At 38.9% G+C, this 26,649-nt stretch overlaps 2 protein-coding genes across 2 annotated transcripts; one reads left to right on the top strand and one right to left on the bottom strand.

Annotated features, from left to right (window-relative positions):
• The first annotated feature begins 1,956 nt into the window (after nt 1–1,956).
• On the top strand, nt 1,957–4,109 carry cdkn2aipnl (CDKN2A interacting protein N-terminal like). Its single transcript, XM_056397395.1, has 3 exons — nt 1,957–2,199; nt 3,509–3,614; nt 3,699–4,109. Exons 1-3 carry the CDS (start codon nt 1,988–1,990, stop codon nt 3,705–3,707), a joined length of 327 nt encoding a protein of 108 aa, XP_056253370.1. The 5' UTR covers nt 1,957–1,987; the 3' UTR covers nt 3,708–4,109.
• Nucleotides 4,110–4,436: 327 nt separating this feature from the next.
• On the bottom strand, nt 4,437–14,791 carry ube2b (ubiquitin-conjugating enzyme E2B (RAD6 homolog)). Its single transcript, XM_056398068.1, has 6 exons — nt 14,627–14,791; nt 10,160–10,240; nt 9,321–9,346; nt 7,556–7,645; nt 6,954–7,042; nt 4,437–6,433 (listed from the first exon to the last, which is right to left on the bottom strand). Exons 1-6 carry the CDS (start codon nt 14,668–14,670, stop codon nt 6,305–6,307), a joined length of 459 nt encoding a protein of 152 aa, XP_056254043.1. The 5' UTR covers nt 14,671–14,791; the 3' UTR covers nt 4,437–6,304.
• Between the last annotated feature and the right edge of the window lie 11,858 nt (nt 14,792–26,649).

The following is a 26,649-nucleotide window of genomic DNA, read 5'->3' as shown; positions in this document are numbered from 1 at the left end:
CAACCTGCTCCCTCTTTCTTTGGCTGTGTCTCCACTGCTCCATTGCAGCTGCTAGGAAACTCCTTTTAGGAAAAACTGACATATAAAAAAGATGCACCGTTTGCACGTTTGTTTTTTGGTGTGTGTCTAATTTAAACATTTGCATACCTATTATATATAAGATCTTTAAATTACTCTCATGATTAAAATCACATTTTTAATAAGGATCCTATCACTTTTTTCTTCTCAACTTTTCTTTGTTGTCATTTTAGTTTCCATTATGCTATTTTAAAATATAAATCTCTGACTGACTCTGATTATGTACTTCCATTCACAATACATATCTAAATTTTTTCTGTTAATTTCAAATTTTTCAAATACAAAGGGAAGTAAATTCATTTTGAGTTTACAGCAAATCTTTAAAGCCAAGCCGGTTATTCTGCTGCTCCTGTGGCTGTGGTCAGGAGACATTTGACAGTTATTTACAGTTAAACCTGTTTTTACTGTGCTGTGGAAACAAAACCAGTGACAGAGCAGTGAGCTTGTCTGTCTGTCCCTCTCACTTCATGTTGGCTTGCCTTCCTCTGGAATCCCTTTGCATATCAATGACTTCATGTCAAAACAAGCCCCAAATCCTCCACTTTACTGTGTGTGTGTGTGTGTGTGTGTGTGTGTGTGTGTGCGTGTGTGTGTGTGTGTGTGAATGAGAGAGGGCTAGAAAGAAAAAAAAATATTGCAGGGGTTTGTGCACATATCTGTGTGGTGATATGTGCAGGTGATATGTGCACACAAAAAGAGACTGTGCGTTTGTTTGTGTGTGTGTCTGTGCATCTCTGTGAGCCTGAGTGACTGCCCGTAAGCCTAGACTGGAGGTTAAAAGTCCAGTGTTTCTCTCTGATCATATTCCTGGCAGGCTGACCAAGTACCAACAGAGAGAAAGAGAGAGAGAGAGAGAGATGTTCCTCAAGTGAGAAGAAGGCAGAAAAACATTTTCCTTCTGTCACTTTTCCCTATGCATATCTCCATATCAGAGAGTGTGTGTTTGTTTGTGTTTGTAGTTTTCAGTATGGGGGAGGTATCACTGGAGCAACCAATGCAAGGCAAAATCTGCAGCTAATGATTGTGCAGTTAGTGGAACTGTGGTAATGGTAATCATATTTTTGTGCATAAGTATTGTGCTCTCAAACACACCCAAAGCAACCTTTGAGCTTTGATAGTCACTTTCTGCATACCAATTTTTGCAGGTAAACTAAACTTTAATTTGATGAATGTTAAGGTACTTGTACATCAGTACTTCCATTTACTGCTACTTTACATTTCTACTCCTCTATATTCCAAATGCAAATATTATACTTTTTAGTTCAATACATTTATTAAGTAGCAAAAGTGAGAAAATCTGACGATGCAGTAAGAATATTCCATCCTATTTTCTTCCTTTTTTTTTCTAATTCTTGTGTTCCGTCTTGTTTTCAAGCTACAGATGTGGCTTTATAGCCTTTTTTAAAAGTAATTGACAACCCTAACCCTAACAAACAGCAGACTTACTGCACTGACAGATAATTAGGAAAATTTGTTTTTTATAGTGCAACTGTATTCAGAAATATTTTTTTGAGGGTGGGGGTTTTGCAGATGAAAGTGTCCAACAGTGTACAGAATCATTAAATTTTGCTTCACCTCAACCCATTATAACAGTAAAACACTACATCATCAAAGCAGCCTTTTTTTCTGCATAATGACTTTTGCCTTTGTTACTGTAAGGACATTTTGCTAACCATACTTTTGTAGCTTAATTTTGCTTAAATAAGCTGTTGAAAGCTTGACTTGTAATGTACTTGTAATGGAGTATTGCCTAATGTCCCGCTACAGGCTTTGTGAAGAGGGTCTTTCATGTCTCTCACCTCCACCACCAAGTGGCGCTGTTGAAAACACGCTGCGCTGAAAAACAACTTCCGAGACCCGCTTCGAAAACAGGAAAGTGCCTTCGTTGACTCTGTCGGAGAAGAGCAAGATGGCTACCCTGGACGTAGATGATTTTATTCAACAGAACCGAGCTCTGGCCGACCAGGTGGAAACGTTTCGAGGTTACTGGGAGAGTGAAAAACACTGGCAGGCCAGGAGAGAGTTCATCCTGAGGAACATCAACGACTACGACTTCCAGCAGCTCGACCACTTGCTCTCTCTGTCCATGGTCTGGGCCAACAACGTCTTCCTCGGCTGTCGGTGCGTGAAATAACACGTTTCACATTTTAGTACATATGCACCCTTTATCGGGCAGGCTTTTGTTTTGACTCTTTTCCTGAGCTGTAGGATATAAAAACCACTCCACAGCTGATGAAGCTCCTCAGTCCAGGATCAGGCTAGCTTAGCGACTTAACGCTGGACTTTAAAGCTGTCGTTGAAATTTACCTTAGATATATTTACCAAACCTGTCAGTAATTCCTCATAATCTAAGACCTTTCACTTCTAAAAGTTAAACCTCTTGTTTGACATTACTTCTGATAAGTCACTGAACTTGCCTTTGTGCGGTTTGTTGAAAAATGTTTTCGAGTGCGAAATCTTCTTCGTCTCCCGCTCTCAACACTTGACGGGCTCACTACTGCCCCCTGTGTCCGTACAACGACTGGCAACTTGTGGGCTCTGCTCATACTGCAGCTGCACCGGGTGTTTTTCTTCCTGAATCAGAGAGATGATGAGGATTGGCCGTTGTTTCAAATGTAATACTTTGTGGGCATCATGATATGAAGCAAGTTGTCTTGGCTTCAACAGTTGCCACAACCAGTTCATTAAGTGAGAATATTCTATCATATTTTAACAGCTACATTTCTCATAATTTTTGTCCAGCAACTTGTATCATTTTGTCTTGTTGTCAAGCTTCAAACTTTCAAAGCATTTTTAAAGAAACTGAGACAAATAGAATACAGCTTTTTTTTTTTTCTTTTGGGAGTTTTTATGGCACGAATGTGGGTTTTTAGGTTAAAGTGTCCAACACTTTACAGAATCATTAACTTTTGCCATTATTTGACCCACTATAACAATAAAAGGCTACTTACACATAAATATATAATTAATAATAATAAAATAATGAAAGCAGCCTGGCTGAATTTTGAGGTCAATATCAGTATTTTTCAGTTTCAAAAATCCACTAACATATCAGTTAATACAAAACATTTTCCTTTTAATACTTTAAGGATCCTTAAATTTACTGTTGAAAAAAACATTTGTCAGTGCTCTCTGGTGGACATATAGAGACTGTGTTTCTAAAATTGTCAAACATGTTTTGACATTTCTATGCTGATTTCCTGTTTTGATGTCCTATTTGTCTGCATCTTGAATTCATTATCATTTAAGAAAAGGAATTAGCAACAGAACAAGAAGTTGAAAATAGGAAATGTTTGTCTGATGTCCTTGAAATATGACTTTGAATTTTCAACTCATTGTTCACGACACTATAAGCTCTTTGAAATAATATGGACAACAGAGATTAATTAAGGATGCTGAATAATTGTGGGTTATTTTGCACTGTTGGCAGGTACAGCACAGAGCTCCTGGAGAAAGTGAAGGAAATGGCTGAAGGCATCGTGGTGGAAGACGCACCGGTCTTCAAGACAAGAGATGAGATTATTAAGAAGCAACAGGTGCGTCTGTGGGCACACACATACACACAGATATAAAATTTCTCATGAAAAAAAATTCTCATGTATTTCTCTCTTCTATCACAGGGTCGATGACCAGCTCAGTCTCCTCTGGTTGTATCGGATGAAAACTGATGGGACTCAGTTGTTCTGTACACACAGGCTGTGCTTGTAACACGTGGCACCACATTTCTGTGGCATTTTAACCATCCTACATTATTTATGACGGATGTGATAAGAGTAACATAGTAACATCTAAAATCTTTTTTATGAAACACAAAGACTTGGTTTTTAGAATTTTAATTGTGTAGAGACATTAAGACGTTTTGGCAGTCTGATAGCTTCACTGCTCATTTATCTCTACATGACTGTTTTACATTTTTTAAAGTGTATTCATTGTTTTTAGTGCTGTTTTTATATCAGTTCAGATACAAGATGACACTGCATGTCGTCCTCATGTCTCTGTTTTGGGAATAAAAGACTTGTGATTTCTTTTTCTCCTGGGGTCATATTTTCTTTTTTTTCCCTAAGAATGATGTTAGAGATGGATCACAATTTGATTCTGTTTCAGATATTCTGTGAGTTCGTCAACAATTTAGGGCATAACTTTTCTCCTGTCATCATCTCACACATTTCAAGCAAATAGTAAATCAAAACAAAAAGGCTGCAGTGCAAAAACCAGAGTTCTGGCTTCAGAAGAGGTAGAATTTTAAATAGTGAAGCTGCATAATCCTACAGCTGTACATCACAACACGATGTCCACCTACTCTTCTACTTTTACAGTTTTTATAAACTTTAAAAATCAAGAGCAAAACTTGTTTCAAAGTCTGAAAAATGTGTTTTATTATGTTTATACAGCATATTGTTATAAGTATACATTTTCTTGTTTAATTCACAAAATTTTTTATAACATATCCCTTCTGCTTATTAGGTGAAATAAGTCACTAACCACAATATGACCTTTACCGTCTCAGAAAAGAGGAACTCTGTTTTATGATGACTGTCTTCCATTGATTATTTAGCTGAGTTGGGCAGGGTTAAGTCATAAATTTATACTCAAGTGGTCTTTTAATTGGGTATCACATACAAATAAAACGAGACAAATCCAGGCATGAAACCAACTTTGGGAAAACTGTTGAAGCAGGGTTTGAACTGCAAGCGAGTGTAGTTGTCTCTCCAGCAATTTGATCTGTCAATCCTCCAACTGCTCTCATTTAAAGCAAATGAAAAAAAAAAAAAAAAAATATATATATATATATATATATATATGCATGTGACAGCACTGCTTTTATCCTCTGCTTACTTGTTAATTTATATGTCAGCTATGTCATTTCAAGAGAAGGATCAAAAGAACTGACATCACTCAGGCGGACACGCGTCACCGGCAACAAAGCGTTTCGAAAGTCAATTACTTTGTGTGGCAGGTGAAATAAGAAAACTGTGTGGGCACAAGCATCACATGAGCTGTCATGAGAGGGAGCAGAAAACAGTCCTGCATCTACCTTCCGTTTTCTTAAATTCTGGACTCTGATGACTAATACAGGCGTATTATAGACAACAAGAACAGAGGAGAACATGATGTAGAAGTACACCCAGCATGTTAAGTATTTTTATCAACTTCATGCTGATTCTCATTGTCTTTAACCTTTACAGATTTGTACTTGCTGTGTCGGGTCGTTCCATTAGCCACGAATGAACTACAATGATATGCACAAGAACTGTTCAATTCCTCATCTCGTGGGCTCCTTTGCTCTACATACATTTTGACAGCTTTCAACAAAGAACGGCAGACTGGCTCAATTAGCTGACTTAAGGAAAATTAAATGTTGATTGAAATTAAAACAGTATTTCCTTATTTCAGCTGGGATTCCCACAACCTTTTCAACAACTAACCCTGATCTCCACTTTGGGATCTGCAGTCCGAGCTTATCCTGTCCCATCCTAGTGTTAATATTTACTTTCTCATAACACTCCCTTTCAAACATATATCATCTGCTACCTTGGAGAAGAAATGATTAAAATAAAAGCTCAGAGCTGGCGAGCCACGGAGTCATGATTCATCAGTGCAAGGGAGACTTGGCGCTGTTGCAGCCTGTGACGTCTGTGAGCCCAAACCTACAGTGTCTTAAAATAACAGAGATATGCTGGAACAGATCAGGTATTGTTCTTTGATGATATCAACTCTGAAAAAGGCATTTTCTGGGTTATTCCACGACTTTCAAAATATGCTGATTTGGTCATCAACCTGCCCTTTCCAAACAGTCAAGTTGTGCACACCAGCGGACGTTACAAAAAAAGAAAAAAAATTCCAAAGGACAAAAAAAAAAAATCTGTAAAACTCAAACACTAACAGTCCAACCAAATCCAACCAAACAACAAAGATATATTACAAATTCTGTTAGCAATAACTTATTTCACATCATGCAATAAAAAAAGTAAAATTAAGGACAAGAAACAAATAAAAGATTGATTTCCCTCCCTCGTTTTCCTCAGATGTATTGGCAAGCAAGATAATGTCCATTCTGGTTCGGTTGTTCTCTGGATGTTTTTTTTTTTTTTTGGGTGGCACTTGAGTTCTTCTGATATAGTTGCTGTTTTTTTTTTTTTCTTGATGAGGTAAAAAATGAGAGACTGAAGTACTGGGATAATGAAGAGAGGATGATGGAGAGGAAGGAGAAGAGAGCGAGAGAATCTCAGACGTCAACCCAGCTCTGCTCCACGATGGCCGTCACCCTCTTCTCGTACTCCCTCTTGTTTTCCTGATAGAGCTGTGCAGCCTGACTGTTGGCCGGACTGTTGGGGTTTGGCTCATCCAGCAACGACTGTGGAAATAAGATATGTAATGAAAATATCCACTGTAACTTATCAGCTTTAAAATACCAGGCAAGATTCTCTGAATGAGAACGTACCTGTATATAATGTAATGTATACAAACAATATACATATACCAAATTTATGAGGAGATAAAGATCTATGTATACACTACATCACATGTAGAATGTCTCCCTTTGGAACAGAAAACGTAGGTTCGATTGCACATGAATTTACACATGAAAAGGGAATTATCAATAAAAATGTATTTAATAATTTAGCATCCACTGAAATAAGACTTAAATGCAGTAAAAATGATCCCATCTAAAACATACACATCCATCCATGCAACAAATAACAGACAATAGCCCATGTATTTCAATCACTCCAATGCATTCATTGATGACATTAACTGAGGTGAATGCAGTGCAGGTAAAACATAAAAAAAAAAAAACTAAAAACAAATAACAGTTATGAATGCCAGGCAGACCACGTTAACTAGAACGCTTAAAGGCAGTCACACCAACCAACCTGGATGGAGGTGAGTATGGACGACACATCATACGTGGGGCTCCAGCGATTCTGGAGGATGTCTAAACATATACTGCCATCTGCATAAACTGGAGAACACAACATGTTCAAGCTTCAGACCACGGAGATCAACATCACAACACATGTTATATCTCAGCATCAATGTCACCGAGATAATTATCTTCGCATTTAGTAAAGACTGAATGTACAACGCATCAACAAATAGATGGTGAACATTAACCTAGCAGACTGTTACAATTTCTCTAGCTAGGAGTATACTCCAAATGCTCTATATGAATTTGCTTTGTTATATATGGAGTAAGCCAGCCCGATGGAACTGACTAAATTCATGTCATTATGGACTGGGAAAGGAGATGAATGGGAGGAAACTGCTTGAATGAGGAGGAAAGGAGTAACTTTGAGCCTTGAAACAAACTGTGCCTCATCCAAAGTTCAAGCATCTTGTACGTCATACACAAATAAATGTAAACTGTAGACATTGGTTATGAATAAAGCAACGCTTTGTTCTATTTTCAAACGCACGGTTTAAAGTCAGTCAATGTGCATGAGTATGAGTATGTCTGAGCAGCTGTGTCACTTACCATTTGGGTGAAACATTCTGGACACAAACCGAACCGTGGGAGGCTTGTTTGGGTACTCCTCTGAAAACTCTATCAGAAGCTTAAACGTTCCTGCAGCGACACAGAGGGGGAAGGGGGAGGGAGAAGGTGAGAGGCAGAGAGAATGACAATACAGAGGGAGAGAGTGTGTTGAGGGGTGCACATAAGTAATTTTTGAGGAGAATACAGGTGCGAAGGATCGAGGAGGTCAGACAAAGCGAGAGAAACAATTACGTTACTAAAAATATCACCAGCCCGACTAGAACGAGAGACTAATCCCTCACTGAGGTACAGATGTCGACTGCAGGCTAAAAAGAAAAAAAATAAGGGAGAGATGATTAACAAAGAGAAAACTATAAACTCTGAGTCAGCACTTCTCATGCCTGAGACGCAGAAAAAGTGGGTGTATGTACATACACCGATCAGCCATAACATTATGACCACTTGTCTAATATTGTGTAGACCTCTGAAGGTGTGCTGTGGAATCTGGCACAAACACGTTAGCAGCAGATCCTTTAAGTCCCGTAGGTTGCGAGGTGGGGCCTGCAGCCCACATTTGCTCGACTGGATTGAGATCTGGGGAATTTGGCCAAGTCAACATCTTGAACTCATTGTTGTGATCCTCAAACCATTGCTGAACCATTTTTGCAGTGTGGCAGGGTGCATTATCCTGCTGAAAGAGGCCACTGCCATTAGGGAATACAGTTTCCATGAAGGCGTGAATGGCAGGACCCAAGGTTTCCCAGCAGAACATTGCCTCAAGTATCTCACTGCCTCCTTGCTTGCTTGCCCTCTTCCCATAGTGCATCCTGGTGCTATCTCTTCCCCATGTAAGCGTGATTCATAAGACCATGCCACCTTCTTCCATTGGTCCGTGGCCCAGTTCTCATGCTCCCATTGTAGGCGCTTTTGGCAGTGGACACGAGTCAGCATGGGCACTCTGACCCAACTGTGGCTATGCAGGCCCATACACACCCACTGACAGGTGCCATTGTAACGAGATAATCTATGTTATTCACTTCACCTGTCACTTTTTTCATGAAACACTCATTCAGTCGTAAATGAAATAAATCAATGATTATAAAAAGGTAAAGAGCAGACTTGAAGGTTTAATTTGGGGGCATGAGATTATTCCTTCATATACTTTATCAGCTTTTGTGATTATATAATGAAATCATGTTATTGCTCTACAAATTTCGGTTGACCCAGGTAATAATTCTGAGCAGGCTGCAACTCAAACTGGGTCTCCTGGATGGTATTTCATGTGGCTCACCCCCACCAACACAGCCCATTATTTATCTTAGGGCTGACTTCTGTCTGACACATCAATGGAATTTCTTTAAATATTTTATGTACATTTTGGTTTCTTGCCTCATTCTGAGAGGCCAATTTATTGCCTTATTCTGAATGGTCGGTTTGTAACTTTATTCTGATTGATGGGTTTATACAAATCAACCAATCAGAAGATGACTGCAAATTAATCAACCAAGGTAAAGCTACAAACAAACCAATCCGAATATGCCTACCAACCAACAATTTATAGGTGCAAGGATGTTTTAGAGTGTGTGTGATTTTTTCCTCAGTCATGTTGATTTCTTGGGTGTGTAATCCACGATCACCCTCAGACTTCCATGTTTTTTACAACACACTGCCCAGAAGGCTGTAACAATTGGATTGAATAATACAACTCTACGATAATAACAGTGCAGGAGAAAGTTAAATCAAATCCAGATCTCGAATAACTTACCATCTTCAAATGGCGTTCCCACAGGCCTTCAGACGGTGGAGAGAGAGAGAGAGAGAGAGAGAAATAAAATTATTTCCAAATTCCAAAAATCCACACTGCTACCAATAAGGCATTGGCTTGTAGAAAACATAACCATTACCATTTATACAAGAGCATGCTCTATACAGACACCTGAGTCTTTATTTACTCGGCTCCTCACATTCACAGTCTGTGTAACTGGGCCGATCAAAACAGCTGAATTCACGTTTTACATTTCTAGCAGCTTCCACTTTGACTTTGAATTAGGTGAGGAACTATTAACAAGTCTATTTTTATTTTAAACCAATGTGTTATTCCATGGTTTGTTTTTGTTACACCTTCTTGTTGTTGAGTTTTAAAATTACTTCCAGCGATCCAATTTTCTTGTGTTCTTGATGTTTTATTACCTCTTGCATCCCTTTTGAATTTCATACCACCAGTACTTCTGAGTTTAATAAGAGCAAGTCCCTTCCTGCTTTTTCATGATTCATTCTCCCTCCCATGCACTTTAAATTAATCTCTGAAAAGTCACTCTTTTGGTTTGGTTTTATGTATTCCTCCTTCCTTCCTTTTCTCATCAACTCTACCCTCAACAGTGTCTCTCAGCCTGTTCTTCCATCAAACACCTGCTGAGTCTCTACATGCTGATTTTCCAGACTGCTCTGTGCCACAATCGGGGCTGTAATCAGAAATATTTTTGAACTGTGGGAGAACGTAGAGAATGAGAATGCACCAAGGGTGGGTTTGTGGGGGAACCTGTGCATCATAATCACAGTGGCACAGTAGAGACAGCAGGGAGTTGGATTTAGAGCATGACTCACCCAAAAATAACAGCGTTCCAAAGCATGATGTTGTTCTCTGATGGTGCTCCGCTCACGCCTGTGGGAGGATCTTCTTGAAGTCTGGGTAAGACAGAGAGAAAGAAACATGGTAAGAGAAACACAGAGGGCGACATGGAAAGACAGACAGCAAGATAGGCACAGAGAAAGGGACAAAAAGAAGGAGAGAGCAGGAAGCAAGGTGGGAAGAATAAAAACGAAAGAAAAAATACAAAAAGTAAAGATAAAGACAAAGAAAAAAAATGATGGGGGAGGAAGAGACAAAGAAGAAGGAGGGGAAAAGGAGAGACAAGGATTGGGAGAGAGTGTGAGGATTTTAATTAACACCTTCACTGCAGGATAATTATCAGTCAAAACACAAACTGCTGTATCAACATGACTTCAGTAGACAGCCAGGCTTGCAGGATCAAGTGCTCTGTGTTCATCCTGCTGTCACATGTCAGTAAACATACGCAACACCATTAACACTCATCTGAAGCACTGCTGTACCAAGAGCATCAAAGTCCTGGTGGTGCTAAGCCCTTTAACCAATGAGTTGACCTTCACCTGAAATTACTTCTCACTAATGTGTATAAACCACAGATGAAGAAGCGGCACTTTGATCATTTCTATCAATACATGTTTTTCTTGTTGCTCTCCATTGCGGATATATACAGTGTATAAATATATATATAAATAAATAAATAACATACTGAAGACCAGTTCATTAAAGTTTGGGACAAATGTCCAGTGTCTCCCCTTTTCCCCAAGAAAAAACAGGTGCAGATGAAGTGATGTGTTTTTAACTTGGCAGCAGCAGCAACACTGGTCTGACAAAATCACCCCACACATAAATTAAAGACTACGGCTGTTATTTCAGCAATATTTACTTGTAAAATGAACAAGCAGAACGTTAGAAGCGACAGAATATCTTTCTTATTTTGTATCTCACACAGCACAGTTTGGGTAACTGCTCTGCCTCCCTGCCACTCACTGAACAGGGCAGACACAGAGAGAGGTGTGTCTCTCACTCTAGGGGCGGTGTTGGCAACTCTTAGCCAACACTGCCAAGGTTTGTTCAAAAAGTTGCCAAATTTGTCACACTCAGCTGACCAGTGGTGTAACTTCATCACAAACTCAACTCAACTTTTCACTCAGGGATGTAGCGCGGACCAATTCTGCCGAAATTTGATGTCAACTACAGAAACAACAAAATGTCAACTACAGAAAGTCAAACTCCAACAACAGGAAATGCAAAGACATAGTGATTCACTGTTTTGTTGTTCGAGAGATAGAAAACCAGTAACAACTGTTTTGATGATTGATTACTTGTTTGGTTATCCCATTTATCACGTTAAAATGGAGACGTGTTTGTTTTACTAATGTGTGCATTAGATGCTTAAAAGTGGTAAAGTCCAAATTACCTGCTTTGGAAGAGCAACAGTCCAAAACCCTCACATTTTCAGAATTAAACGAAAAAAAAAAAAAAAAAGCAAAAGCAACATTTGAGCACTCTGAAGCTGCTAATCTTTTGACCTTTTTGCGTGATTAATAACTTTAATGACAAACTGATTATCAAAATAGTTGGTGAGAGTTTTCTGTCTACTTAAAAGTAGACAAAATAGAAAATATAGACAAATTATAAACATATTTGTTTTTGATTCCTGACATTTTACAGCCAAAGTGATTCATCACATACCCCAAAATAATCAGAGATGGATTCATCATTAATGTAAATAATCATTTAGCTTAAGCTCCACAAAGAAAATTGCCCAGATCTGTTTAACTGAAGGGTGATCTCTGCCTAGCAACAAAGATGTCAGCAAATCAAAACAGACAGATGCTGCAGGGCAACATTTTAGATTAAGTTTCCGTCAACCTTCACTGGTGTGTCAAACTATTGGTAGGTAAACAGTTTATAGGAATACAGGTATGAAACAGGTTTGTGTTGGATTTAGCCCACATGATGTGTGGCCAGTGTGTAGGAGACTACTATTTAGTTTGCCAGGTCCCCTACTGAAACTCATACATGCTAAATGCACTGATGCTACATTATTGTATGACATTAAAAGGTCCTGCTTCAGATCACCAACACATGTAGGCCAAGTTCAGAATCACCACAGACTATTTAGGCATGCAATACGAAGCCTAGTATAAAAGCTGATTTAATAAGAGCTTACAGCTATAAAACAAGGTAGGCTGATTTCTGTGTCTGTGTGTGAGTGTAGATCCATGTCTAAGTCCCGAGCTGCAGACGGACCCACTGCAATTAACCTCATTTACTGTAATCTGCCTGAGCTCTCTGCTGTTAGACTGAGGCTCCACTCAACTTCCCTCCTAGAAAGACTGATAGTTACTTTATTTTACTTGGAAACTAGGGATTACTGACCAGTCTTGCAGACAACAAATTAGGAGAAGTAGTGGGCAGCATTTTTTAGGGTTAGGGGGAGACCATGTGATGGTTTTGTATAATTCATCAGAAAATAATTTGCAGCTGTATGCCTCTCTGCTTTATTTCTTTGTGAAATTAATATCTTTGGGTTTGAACTGTTAGGTGGACAAAATAAGATATTTGAAGACATAATCTTGAATTTTTCACAAAAATCTTATAGATTACCATCAAACAATTAACTACCGGGGAAAATAGTGACCAGATTAATACATAGTGAAAATAATTGTTAGTAGTAGCAACAGTATGATTTCTGTAATAACATACAAAAACAATGTGGTCAAGGAAACCCTTCATATACTGTAGTTAATTCAGTAACTGATGTACATATAATAACTTCTGACTAAGGTCTGCCTAAAATGATCTAGTTTAGTGAGATCAAACAACTGGAGTAACAGAATGAGAAACACATAGCCTTTAATGGTGCTAAAATAGCTTTCAGAGTAAGATAAGGCTGCTCCAATTTCTCATTATCAACCCAAGTCAGACTAGGTCACAAACTACTGTAAATTATTATTAAGCTGTATCCCCACCAAATAAGGCTGAACAAATATAAAGTGATGGTACTAAAGTGTAAAGTGAAGGTTACTGGCTTCACAATGTCAAATTGATTCTAAAAATACATTTGGAGAATAAATGAAAGTCATGCTTTACTATTATCTATAAAACCTGAAAATATTATTTACCAAAAAAGGACCATGGTTTTAGAACTGGTCATACAGTAGAGGTAAAAAGAAACATGCTTATTTAAACAGCACTTCAGCAGCAAAGTGTCATTTCGGGTCCAAAGTACTGAGCCAAAACATCACACTAATGTGTTGCTGTTCAATCAGTGACACAGCTCAGTTTCAAGACACGTGTTGTGCAAATAATTTGACTTACAGATCAACCAAGGCAGGTTAGGCAATATCACGCAGGGCTGAGTTCAATCAGCCAGCCCTGGCGTGGACACACAGGCTGATCCAGGAATGTGCCATTGTGTCTTCAGTGTGTTACACTTTACCACCTGGGGACTGGCACAGCAGAGTAGAATTACAGTGACACCTTATCTCCCCCTGGTTCAACTGCTGTTCTTAGTAGAATAGCTTAGCATCTTTTTTCCACTGACAGGTGTGTGAATAACACACAAACACACACACACACCTACTGCGGGGTGCCATATGGAGCAAGGCAACAGATTGGGGATAGCAGCTATCACAAGCAGCCCCTTGCCAGGTGTGATTTCCCCCAGAAGCCCAAACATATTCTTCTTGTCTTCACAGCATGAGTCTGATATTACCATTTACATTAGAATGATGTATGGACTATTCATCTACACTAATACTTAGTAAAAAACAGCAAGACGAGATGCCCATTCTTCACATTGAGATTCACCAGGACCACACACTCCGAGTTGTGCAACACCTGCAAGCCACGTTGTTGCCAAGGGGGACTGAGACCAATATGTTAGCTGGCTGGTTGAATGTTGCTGCCTTTTCAGCATCAGAGTTAAAACTCACAGATTTGCAGACTGTGCTGAGTAATTAAGATAAACCCTGTCACATTTATCATCTGATCGGGGCTAGTTACGCCAAGACAAAGGGTTTGCTGAATTGTCCACAAGTCTTTTGTTCAGTCAAATTTCATCAACCTCAGGTAACCTCAGCTACCTGAAACTGCACCTACCCACAAACTAACAAACAAACAAACACACAAACAAACTGGTCAGTTAAAATAAAAAAGACTAACGTTATCCCCTGGGTATGAAACACTGCATAAAGCCAAATTGCCTTCTTCAGATATCGTCAAATAACACTCTAATTATCATATAGTGCCTTTGTCAATCCTATACAGGCCAGATGCCGAGACAAGCCATGTAAATTAACACGTTTATGTCACAATAACTCCAGTCTAGCTTTATATACAATATTCTTTGGACACCAGCAGTTAACGCTAAGCTAAGCTAGCTACCGACAGCTCCATCGGCTAACGCTGCTAGCTCCACACAAACACAACAAATTACTGCCAAAAATTTGCGGTACCTTTTAAAATCTCTCATAAGCCGTCTCCTTGCCGGGGTCGACATTATTCAAAATATGTTTTAAAAAACCAGGACCATAAAAAGAATACGATCCGAAACCAAATACGGTGTTTCTTCCGCTTGTAGCCCTTTTCTTCTTCTCTCAAAACAACTGGCTAGCTAGCTATTTATGGTGACGTAGGTTGCTTACAGTGTTGGCCAACAGAGGTACAACCCCTTTTATGTCAGAGACGATGTTGATGTAAAAATGTTAATCATAACGCTTCCCCAATGAAAGCCAACTATATTTCTGATGATATAAGATATGGGATACAATTAACTTGTTTTATCCAGGACCGCAAGTCTAGAAACGGTTTAGTCATAATACAATTTTTTAACTCTAAACACCCATTCTGTGACATTCTAACATGAGGACAACAGCCCATATTGTTGCAAAATCATATAAGAATTGAAAGTGTTTCTGAGATACTTGTATGAGGGCATTTTTCTTTTTAATATCGCATGCAAAGTGAGCAAGTCTACACTTTTGCATTCTTTATAGCCATGGAGAGATTTTGAGACAAATGTGCCCCTGGCCTGTGCTGCTAGTTAAAAATCATGCTTGAACTTTAAGTATTTTATTAATGTTGGAGATGGTGCTAGAGGCTAGAGTCTGAACCCCTCCCAATAGCTTCCTGCCACAACAAGTCCACGTAGGCTTATTACAGGACACTACACAAAATGTTATAGGAAACCATCCAAGGAAACCTGTGATGCCGGTCACATTTTCTGACTGCAGAGCTCCTCTGCTGTCAATCATGTAATATTAAATATCAGAACATACAAGGCACATACTCAGTATAGACGGACTCAGAAAAAAACACAGACATATAGATTTCCTGTGATAGGCTACTCGATGTTGAATTTAGTCCACAATATCAAAAAAGAGATCTATAGCCTTATATATATATTGTACATACATAGGCATAACGTATATAGGCACGTAGTGATCTACTTTGCCTGTTATCATGGCAACAGTATAATTCATTTTCTGACTTTAAGAAAGCACACTCAGCCGTGTGCATGCCAGTGTAAGCTTCGGTACAAAAATGAAAACACTGCACAACTTTTCTTCAGCACACCACGCTTTATTCACTTTACTAACTCCTGTCTTTTTTGCCCGCCTCAGCCTTTTGTTTTCTGCCATCTTGCCCAAATGAAAGCAAGATAACTGCAAACATTTGGTGAAGTGAATAAAGCATGGTGTAGCAGAAAACAGCTGTGCAATGTGTTTTAATCTTGATGGGCAAACAGCATCAGCCATGTCGTCCATCTCTTGATGTGGGTAGAGAACAGTCTGTCTGTTAAAGAGGATGCAGCCTGTCATCCACCTAATACAATCACCCCACTTTGACTTCTGAACAGATGACAAGTGAAAATAAAAATTAATGTGCACCAGTCTAATAATCTACTCAGCAGTAAGTGGCTTACATTTAATCTACATAATCCATCTGTAGCTAATGTACTCTGCCTGCATGGTCCTGTCTCTACAGTGATTAACATCAAGTGAGAGAAAATATGGACAGACTTAAATCAACTACTGCAGCGTCACTGGTTTATGTTATACTGCAACTTGTAAAATGTGATTAGGCCTTGCGTCACAAAAGAAAAATAAAACTATACAAGAGTGACTGACTAAAAGAGTAAATAGTCAAAGAACACAGCAGAAAATTCAAAGATTGTCAGTTTAGATAATCTGATATCAGAAAAAAGGGAAATTTGTGGGGAAGTGAAAATATGGCATCCATAAACATTTGTTGGAACGCATTGAACATCCCACATGGATGTGGATGTTTACTGACTCAGAGTGCATTCAGAGCAAAGCCATGGGAAATCACTGAGAGAAAACACATGTGTAAGGACATTAGACTCAATATCAGAACAGACACCCAGCAGCTTTATCATTAGAGTAGAACAGAAAAAAAGAAGTGGCATTTAATATAACAGTGCATCACACTGTACAAAACACAAAAGAGAATACTTCCTTTCGAAGCACTCTTGGAGTCAGATGTTTTTGTGCCTTTTCTTTCCATCATACTTGCTGATGTGTGATCACAGGCCTTGTGTGTGTGTGTGTGTGTGTGTGTGTGTGTGTATGTGTGTGTGTGTGTGTGTGTGTGTGTGTGTGTGTGTGTGCACAGCAGTGGTCCATGAAAATTACAAATAACACGAGATAACACTAACCATCTTGCTTTCATGCTCGCACTGTTCTCTATGATTAGAATAATACTGCTAATTCAACAGGCCCCCTGTAAACACAGCACTCCGTTAGTGTGATTACTCCGGCAGTCAGGGAGAAACAAAGAAAAATTATTTGTCTTGCGAACGCTGTTTTATGTTTGTACTGTGGGTTTTAAATTGCATAGTAGGATTCTTGTAGTTGTTGCATTATTAGAGGGTTTGTGTTTGTCCTGTTTTTTTTTTTTTTCTTCCTATAATAGTTTTCTTTCCTGTTTTATCATTTTCACCTTTTTTTTCTCTCTAGATTTTATATTTCATTTCTCATCAACTTCTCTTCTCATCTCCTGTTATTTTCTTTTTTTACAGTGATGCCTGGGGTTAAATTCACCTTCATAAATCAGCAATCACATGTTGATTACTCAGATTTTACTGGCGTTATTAGAGGTAAGTCGTAATACATATGCTGATTATGTAAATATATGCAGTTACATCTGTTGTAGAGCTGTTTAATTAATTGTCAGAAAAACAATCGCCAACTATTTAATAATCAATTGATTAATTTGCAAAGGGAGAATGAGAATTTGCTGCTTTTCTTTACTGATGTGTTAATAAACTGAATATCTTTGGGTTTCGGACAGTTGGTCAGACAAAACAATCAATACAATCAATATGATGAAACTGAAACTGTGTTTTTTTTTTACATTTTATAGCCCAAACAATTAATCATGAAAATAATCTGCAGATCGATGGTATGAAAGAAAGGTTTCTGTCATGATTTTGGCATTTACATTCAAATAAATATGATATCCAAAGCAGAAGAATAGGGGAGTGTAACTTTATAGAATGATGCTGGATTGCACACATGGGATCAATGGCAGTAATCATATCGTAGTATCTGGTAAAATTACTGTATAACTTCACTGTTTCTTCTCCTCAAGCAAAAATAATAGAAATTGACACAGACCGAGATCACATGGAGTTAGAGCAACAGACTCACTGCAGGGCTTCAGTGAAATCCCAATCAAAGCTCCAGCAAATATAACTGGCAATCTAATCTATCTTAATCATTCTCTTGACCAGCTCCCCGAGAGAGAATGCAGCTATCAATAGACACACAGCCATGTTAGCATTTCACTATTGTGAGAATGTAGGTCACACATAGACAAAAGGGCCTGGCTCTAGCGTCTTTTCTGGCTCCCCCATGAGCCAGGAATGAAAAGCATGTTCCTTTTTGTAATGCAAAACACATTTACATCATGCGTTGCTATCTGGGTTCGTGGGTGGAGGAAACAAGTATTTATGGAATTTCATCACCGGTAAAAAAAACTTGATTTTATCTGTTTGGAAATTGTTTGGTAATAGATTGATGAGGACTAAGAAGCTGATTGTTATGCATCAGGTTTTTGATCAACTTTGCGACATTTTGAAGCTTCTTGAAGTAGTTATAGCTTGTTTTGTAGTTCTCTGCTTGGCTGCTTCGAGCAGAAAATCATGACCTCATGAGTGTCTGTCAGAGGCTGGACAAAGGCCTGGATCCAGCTAAAATAGGCAGGAAGAGAGTATCACTGCTGAGATCAGGTGCTTTTAATAGAGAGGGCAGAGAAATCACTAAGATACTGAGAGAGAGAGAGAGACAGACAGAGAGAGAGGGAGAGAGAGAGGTATTTCTTTTTATCTCTCCCTCTCATGATATACCATTTCATATACCAAATGACATGTAATTTTGAGGAAGGTTATAGTCATGTATTCTGAACTGTGTAACATATCTTCTATTAGCCAAAGAACTGCTTCAGTGAAACTTTGAAACCTTTTCATATACTTTATAATTAATAATCGTGTTAAATCATTTTAAATTCTCCTTGAGTCTTGTGGATCTAACTGAGACTTTTAAATTTGAAATAAGAAACATTTGTCAGCCATATGGAGGCTATTACAGATGTACATCAAAATGTAAAATCACTGCTGTAATTACAGTTAAGGCTCCTCTATTGGTGTGTGCATAGAGGTTCAAACTGGGTTGATATTCCTGAATTAAATTTCAAACATTTCTTTTATACACAGGGGGTTATTCTCCTGTCACAGCTAGCTAACATGATCCGTGGATTTGAAATGAATGTAGCATTCATTAACATAGGCCTAGTTTTTTTTTTTATTGCAGTGAATTGTTTCATTATCTCTTCCCTGCAACTGAACAGGTGCAGTCTTCAGTCTAGTAATATTAGTAGCCTATTTTTTTCGACATTCATATTTGGTTGAACCTTATTGTGCCATAATGCATGTTTCCCTCCCTTTCTCTGCCTCATGCTCTGTGAATGGAGAGGTCACTCAGGCCTTTTTACCTCTCTCATCAGTCTCACTCTAATGACCCATTAGTCTCCGCAGAAACCTGCTGGCGGCGGCTGGAAGACAGCAGTCTGAGTGTTAGGGCGGGGCTGGAGCCATCAACGTGTACAACAGCCATCAGGCTAATGAGGAGTGAAGCTTTAAGATGGTACAAGCTAATTGTCTCACTAGCGCTGCAATGTCTTGTTACATCTACACGGGTGATGGTGGAAATTAAATTACACAGCTGACTTGGTGAGCATTCAGGGAATCACTCAAGCCTGCGGCCTGTAGGAGCGTCTTGGTCTGTGACTTTAGTGATCACCTGACTTTTCCTCTAGTGCCACAGTGGGATTGATATTTTTGGCCTTTAGTAAAATGGCTCAACAACTATTGGATGTTACTTTGTTTGAACATGTTAAACAAATCATCAACATGTTGGAATTGTCATTGTGACTATGTTAGCATGCTGATGTTAGCATTTTTCTCTAAGCACTATGGTGCCTAAATTGAGCCACTAATGTGGCTGCAGACTCACCGCCTTGTTATCATGTGGGTTATCTCTCGGTGATGGAGCACAGGATGTCTGAATCTCAGTGTTCCAGTATAAAACATTTTGTGTCTGGGAGGGCTAAAGAGAGAAAATGGACTCTTTCCAGACACAGTAACACAAACGCTAATGACTGTGCCTCACAGTGGATCTATTCAGCCTCAGGGCAAGGGACAGATATTGAGCTGATATATGATGCATTCACATTTCTCATTGCCAATATCTTTAATTGGTCTGTCCAGGCAATATTATGAGATTAAAGATTAAAACCATATTGTCCTGAAGGAAATTTGTCTAGGACATACAGTATCAGCTACTGAAAAAAACTAATAACATAATACATAGCACATTCACATGTGTCATCCATATACACACACATAGTAAATCAACACACTCAGATTTGCCACTGACAAACCACTGCACATTCCCTTCATGCAATGTGTCTTCATCCAGAATAAATAGGGGGTTAAGAGGTTAAAAGATGAGTAAAAAATAAAATAAAGGAGCTTGCACAGGTTTGGCTAGCTTGTCAGTAAAGCACAAGAGTTCTTAACACTGTCAGACAAATAAGTAATAAATAACATTAATATTACAGGTGTGACTTTGTGCAGCTTGTTGTTTAAAGCTTTGATGGACAAGGACACAAAGGAGTTCATATAACCATTCAGCATGCACTTGGGGACTTTAAAGCATCTGCCTGTGGGCAGAAGCCTGTACTCTGGGTGGACGACATGGGTGGGGTCTGAAGTGACCTGTCTAGTGATTATTTCATTGAAGGTAACCCCTAGGGTGGGATCCTGCCTGACACCGAAGTTGATGACATCAACATTTTAGTAAGGTGCTGGACCATCACAAGCAGAACAGAGCACATTCAGTGCACAGAGTCTCTGAACATCACTGGAGGGATAAACGCAGTTCTCCCCAAGCATATTCCCTCATTTGGTGTTCTGATTGATGGTGGTGGAGAGAGCTGTCTAAAATATCCCTCCAAAAGCTCCCATTTTCTCTCACTGTGGAGAGATTTCATTTGGGAGCTGCTTCTGTCAAACAAGTCCAAAGAGTGAAACATTGCTGACAATGAGGTCTGTAAAATGTCCTAATGAATCAGGACAAAGAAAACGCCCTTCACCTCTGTTGTAGTGTTTGGGCTGGAAAAGATCTGTAGGGCAAGATAGTATGTTCAAGAGTAAAACAGACAGAGATGTGGTACTTCAGAGTTGGAAAAATCAGACAGAGGGATGGTTGAAGCTTAATTATCACTGGGCTGTATCTAATGTGGCAGTAGAGTGCTCTTGTTTTTATATTATTGCTGTTATAAAAGCTTCTCGTTGTCGCTATAATTGGGGGATATGTGAAACTTTGAAGATGCTCAAAACCAAATAAAAATCTACCACTGGGTTACAGAGAGTTGCAATTCATTATTCATTACTGATGCAACAACAGGGCATTTTGTAGCAATACATTTATATAGTATGTAGGCCTATCAGTGAGACATGAAAAACATGGTGACGGATCTATTACTAAATGTTAATTCACACACAAACAAGTACATAGCTTGCTGTCATAGCACCAGACCATAAATACAACCAGTGCAGGTTGCACCTTTGTTGCCTTCTGTCAATCTCTTTTCTTTTTAAATTGAGTCACAATTTAGGCTTTGGGTTTTCCATATCTAACAACATTTGGATTATTGGTTTCAGGTTTGTTTATTAGACATATGGTCATGTGGTGGTGGAAAAAGACAGGGTATGAGGTCTGACTGAAATGAACAAAACCGGAGAGTAAAACTGAAAATGTTTATCACAGCTTCTGATGTGCTGAAATCTCTGAAAGCACACAAAGAGCAAAATATAAAAGTGGCTATAAAAAATACAGTTTTACAAAATCATTTTAACTACACTTGCTTTTTCCACAGCTTTCAACAGCATTTCATGGTCTTTGTCTTCTTTAACAGAAACAGGGATTATGATCACGAACCAATATACAACCACCTGTTATTACTTAATTCCAAGTTCCATACTTCAGTCAAATGATGACAACTGAGCCACGTCCATGCCAGTAAGCTCCATTGGCTGATGAAGACCATGACATGCTGTGAAAGCACCAGAAAGACCTTGAATACTCAAGTAAACAAAAAGCACAAGTACACAAAAAAGGCCCTTTGTTGCACAGATTATTTTAGATGTCGGTGAGCTTTCATTTTACAAAACTATTTTGGACTATAATGGAGTATAACTGCCTACACGCTGGTAAACAAATGGAATTTTTCCCATAACAAGACTTCTTGCTCATCTTCTAGTCTGTCTTCAAAGTGACAGAGAATAAGCAGCCTGCACTTCCTCTTTGTCAGCAGCAGATGGCGCTCAAGATCTCAGAGAGGAAGAGTAACCTGCTGTTGTCATGGTTTCAGGTATCCTGGAGACACAGGACTGGATGCTAATTGGTGGACAGAGAAAGAGAGAGAGGTAGAGGTTTTTGCTCTCTCTTGTTTTTCTTTTTTCACTTTCTTTCTTTTTTTTGTTTTATATCTGTTTCTCTATATTTAGTCTGAAATGCAAAAAAAGGATCACTAACATTTTCTCCAACAGACAGGAAGAGATAGATGAAGGAAAACTGAAAAAGCAAACATCTGTAATACCAATGAAACTAAAAAGAGTGAAAATAACATTTCAAAATGATTTTAAAAAAAGTCCATCATGTGCCATATTATAAATGTATATACCACATTTATTTTTCTTATTCTATTTCTAATACATTTTCTTTATTGATTTGTGTAATATAAAAGTATTTTCCTAAAAGTAATCCTCAAAAGTTTTCTATTTATCTTATCTGTAGTATATTTATGTATGCATCTAAAACTACTACTGAATAAACCGTGGGCTTCTTCTCTGTTAATGTATGTGTCTGTCTCTTGCAGTCTGTCTGTGTCCTTGTCTTTATTTGGAGCATCTCAAGGTTATGCAGAGGGTAATCATCACATGACTTCACAGTGCACCGTTGATGGAGTGTTATGTGTGCCTAATAAGCTGTTGTTATTATTATTAAGGATGGCACAATGTCCCATCCACCTCCAGGGTTTTAACTGCCTCTTCAAATCTGATATCACAAACAGTATCCAACTTTCCACAACAAGCCATTCATCATGATCTTTCCCTCTGCCGCATCACAGATAAACACATGTCTCCGGTGGTGTCGTTTACAAGAGGCTTCGGCCAACCTGATAACTTGGCATCAGCATCAAACATGCATTCTGCATCTGCTCGCCTGGAATTAAAAGGGCTTTTATCCAAACCTCTTTGGCACACACAGGGAATTTAAATTTAGATGTTGATCAGCAGCAGCAGCAGCAGCAGCAGCAGCAGCAGGTATCTGAATACCTTTTTTTTTTTTTTTTTTTACAATTAAACAGCCACAACAACAGAGACTAAAGCCTTCTGATGAATTGCAGCCATTTGATTGTTGGTGATAAAAAAATCATGTATCCTGGTGTATCCTTAATGGCATGTTGGAGCTCACAGTGTCTCCTTCCTGCCACAGCACGGCTGAGAGATATGTTACTATGGATAAAGCTCTTGAATTGTGCTGCCATTGGTGCTTGCCGCTTTATGCAATGGTGGTTGAAATGTAATCACTCCCACGAAGAGAGAGATAGAGAGAGAGAGATAGAGAGTGAGAGTTTTTGGGACACTGGACACATGCATGCAGTTGGATGAAGCTAAATGATGAAAGCTAACCAACTGTGTAATCCACCTGTTAAAAATGTCTTTTCGTATTATTCAGGTTGTTCACAGTTTGCAAAGGGACAGATGCCATTTTCTTGTGTAGTTTCAGTGAGAGTCATAGATATGCATACTCTTGGGAAATGAAAAGTGAAGGAAAACTTAAACAACTTAATTTTGTCTATTCCTACTTTGCACTTTTGTTACACATATAGAATAATCTAAAATGATTCCCTGACGCATCCTTCAAATTAAATTCAGATCCCAGAAAGAAATTTTCTCACAGGAGAAAGTTTTACAAAACCATTTTATTTTTTTTAATTGCAAAGCCAGGCAAGGAAAAGCAAATTTATTTCTATAGCACCTTTCAGCAACAAGGCAATTCCAAGTGCTGTACGTAAGACATAAAAGGCATCAAAACAGCATATAAAAGAAACACAAGGAAATATAAAAAGACTGGGGTTTTTAAAAGTATAAAACACCACACAAGATAAGACACTATAAGATAAGATAAAATGCAACAGGATTTTGGCTAAATTCCTCAAAGAGATAAAGTAAATGAAGGCAGGATGGTCACATGAGTAGGGCAATTTAGCTGCTGGGGTCTGCCAGGTTGGAAAAGTGCCCAGTCGGCTCGCCGGGGAAGCCACGGTGACAACAACAGACAGGCCGGATGAGCTTGTTTCCAAAGTGATCGATGAAACGTTAATGTGGAAAACAACGATCCAGAGGATGCTTATCATGATCTAAAATAGGCTACAGGGTCACACTTTTTGAGACTTGATACTTGATGAAATACAGGCTTATCATATGCCAGAGGGCTATGGAGTATAAGCATGATCCAGAATTTGTTTTTAACAAAATGAACACAAAACACATCTGCAGATGCAGATAATGAAACGACTGATCTGAAACTGATTACCATGATCCAGAGGGAGATACTGGTTGGGTTTTTTTTTTTCTTTCTTCAAGGATGCAGCTGATGCCTTTGTTTTAAGTCTGTGCAAAGCAGAAAATGGTTGCTTGTTTTCACTGTGAACGTGCAAACAGGGATTTTCAATCATGAGGAGAGCGCTCTCGAAAATGTGGATGATTAGATGGTTTGTTGTTGCAGGAGAGGCTCAATCAGGAAAAACAGAATAACCACAGTGCAGTGGTTCTGCCTGGCACATTTTAATCTGGTTTTGTTTTTTTTTGTTTTCTTAACTAGAGAACTTATTGAGAGATGCGTCATCACAGCACACACACACACCCTATGTGGGACTATTTGACTGCTGCTTTTTTAAAATAGAACTGAACCAAAAATGGATGATGATTTCGGCGGGACAACACCCACCCTCACTGATGCAATCTGCAAGAGAATTGTGTTTATGATAACCAAAACTGTTTTGAAGGTAATTGTCTTTTTGACCTAATGCTTGATGGTTGTAAATGAAGATAAGAGCACTTTCCTGTAAATAATCAGTAAAAGTGTCTGTCTTGGGTCGGTGCCAGCAGTGAAACATGAAAAACCACCCCCGTTTAATTTGAGCATATTGCCTCCTCCATTTTTCACCCTCTTTCATCTTGCCTCGTGTTTCATCGTGTTTACAAAGGAAACCTAACAGGTTTCATTTAAGACATGCATGATTATAAATTAATGTGATACTTGTGTCTCAGTGCGTCAGCGAGCGGCCCTGAAAGGAAGAGCAGATTCGGCCTTTGATCACGGCTCTTGTTTGATGTGTGCTGTCTTTTTGTGGCGGAGACAGAGGTTTGCATTTTGAACGGTGGACTGAATGGACCCAGGAATATTGCATTGTAGCTGGGTTTGTGTCAACCTTTCACACACACACACACACACACACACACACACACACACACACACACACACACACACACACACACACACACACACACACACACACACACACACACACACACACACACACACACACACACACACACACACACACACACACACACACACACGACATACATAAAGAAACTAAAGTCAGGTTGATGTATTCTTGCTTTCCTGGGTGTTGTGTTGTTATTCAGTTTAAAGTGACACCTGTGGCCTCTGTCAACCTCTATCTACAGCATCCCTGACAAGTGTCTGGCACAGGTCCCTCCCATAACACACAGAATCAGGTTATACTGCATCTGCACTACAGAGGTCGGACAGAGCAGAAACCCTACAGATCTACTAAAAGTAAAACAGGCAAAAATAATGGAACAATAATGTCTCTTTTGTTTGGCTTGAGATTGTGGAAATGTGAGCAGGTCATTGTAAATGAATGTGTCTTGAAATTCCTTTCAGTTTTTGTTCCAACAGGCAGGAATCTCAGTACTTTTGGATGAAATAACTGATGAATGATCAGCAGTTTTAAAGTCACAATGCAGGGGAAATAAAAAAAAGGGAAAATGTACGCATTACATTGGGTGCTGATGGATTTTGGATTTTACCACTCTCATGCCTGTCTGTTAAATACACAGCACCAGCCAAAGACTGGAAACAGCAGGAGTTAACCGGCTAACATGTAATGTCTTGTGTCTTTAATCTGTACAAGAACCAAAGTGTTAAAAAAGGACAATTTGTGGTTTTATGAGAGGTTATTTCTTGTAGCCTTGAAGTCACTGTTCACCCCAGTTTCCAGCTGTAATGCAAAAATAAGATAACCAGCTGCATAATGCCAAAGTAATCCTTTAAAAGCATGCAACAAACTTTCATCAGTGAATCTCAGCCAGAATTTTGGTAATGGAATTTAGTTCAGTCTGTCAGTTCAAATGAATATTTTACAAATAGTCTCCTAATGTCAGTCCCCTGCACAGCAAGTAGATTATGGATTATGTCACAGGTTTGCCTCTCTGTTCTGTGATTTTGAAGGTGAAGAGGATAGTTATTAATATTCTCACGTATTAATCGGACTGGTGTCATCCTACTGTGGATTATTCATGTGAGACTCATTCCCAATGTAAAGTAATGGTAACTTGTAAGGGCAGGGCACACAACATGCTGAGCTAAGGAACAAAATATTTTCCGCAGGGAACAGACTGTACCTGTGATACTCCCTTTGCAGCTTCAGACATGTGTATCCTGTTGGCATTACAGAGTCCAGACAAAGGGAAATTATTGTCAGTATCTTTATTTCCCCTGGAGGAGGTTGGTGAAGAAAAAAAAAGGCTCTGAATCACTGAATCACAGTCTGAGGCTGGAGGGAATCTCTTACA

This window comes from Seriola aureovittata, chromosome 15, assembly GCF_021018895.1.
Source record: "Seriola aureovittata isolate HTS-2021-v1 ecotype China chromosome 15, ASM2101889v1, whole genome shotgun sequence".
Taxonomy (NCBI): domain Eukaryota; kingdom Metazoa; phylum Chordata; class Actinopteri; order Carangiformes; family Carangidae; genus Seriola; species Seriola aureovittata.
Note: the sequence above shows the minus strand (reverse complement) of the source record. Positions and strands in the feature narration are given on the sequence as shown.

What these genes read in the sequence shown, in the direction of transcription:
- ube2b (XM_056398068.1), bottom strand. Translation starts at nt 14,670, where the DNA reads ATGTCGACCCCGGCAAGGAGACGGCTTATGAGAGATTTTAAAAG. An exon ending in CTTATGAGAGATTTTAAAAG is followed by an intron (nt 10,241 to 14,626) that starts GTACCGCAAATT and finishes TGTCTTACCCAG; the next exon opens with ACTTCAAGAAGATCCTCCCA. An exon ending in TGGAACGCTGTTATTTTTGG is followed by an intron (nt 9,347 to 10,159) that starts GTGAGTCATGCT and finishes CACCGTCTGAAG; the next exon opens with GCCTGTGGGAACGCCATTTG.
- cdkn2aipnl (XM_056397395.1), top strand. Translation starts at nt 1,988, where the DNA reads ATGGCTACCCTGGACGTAGATGATTTTATTCAACAGAACCGAGCTCTG. An exon ending in AACGTCTTCCTCGGCTGTCG is followed by an intron (nt 2,200 to 3,508) that starts GTGCGTGAAATA and finishes CACTGTTGGCAG; the next exon opens with GTACAGCACAGAGCTCCTGG.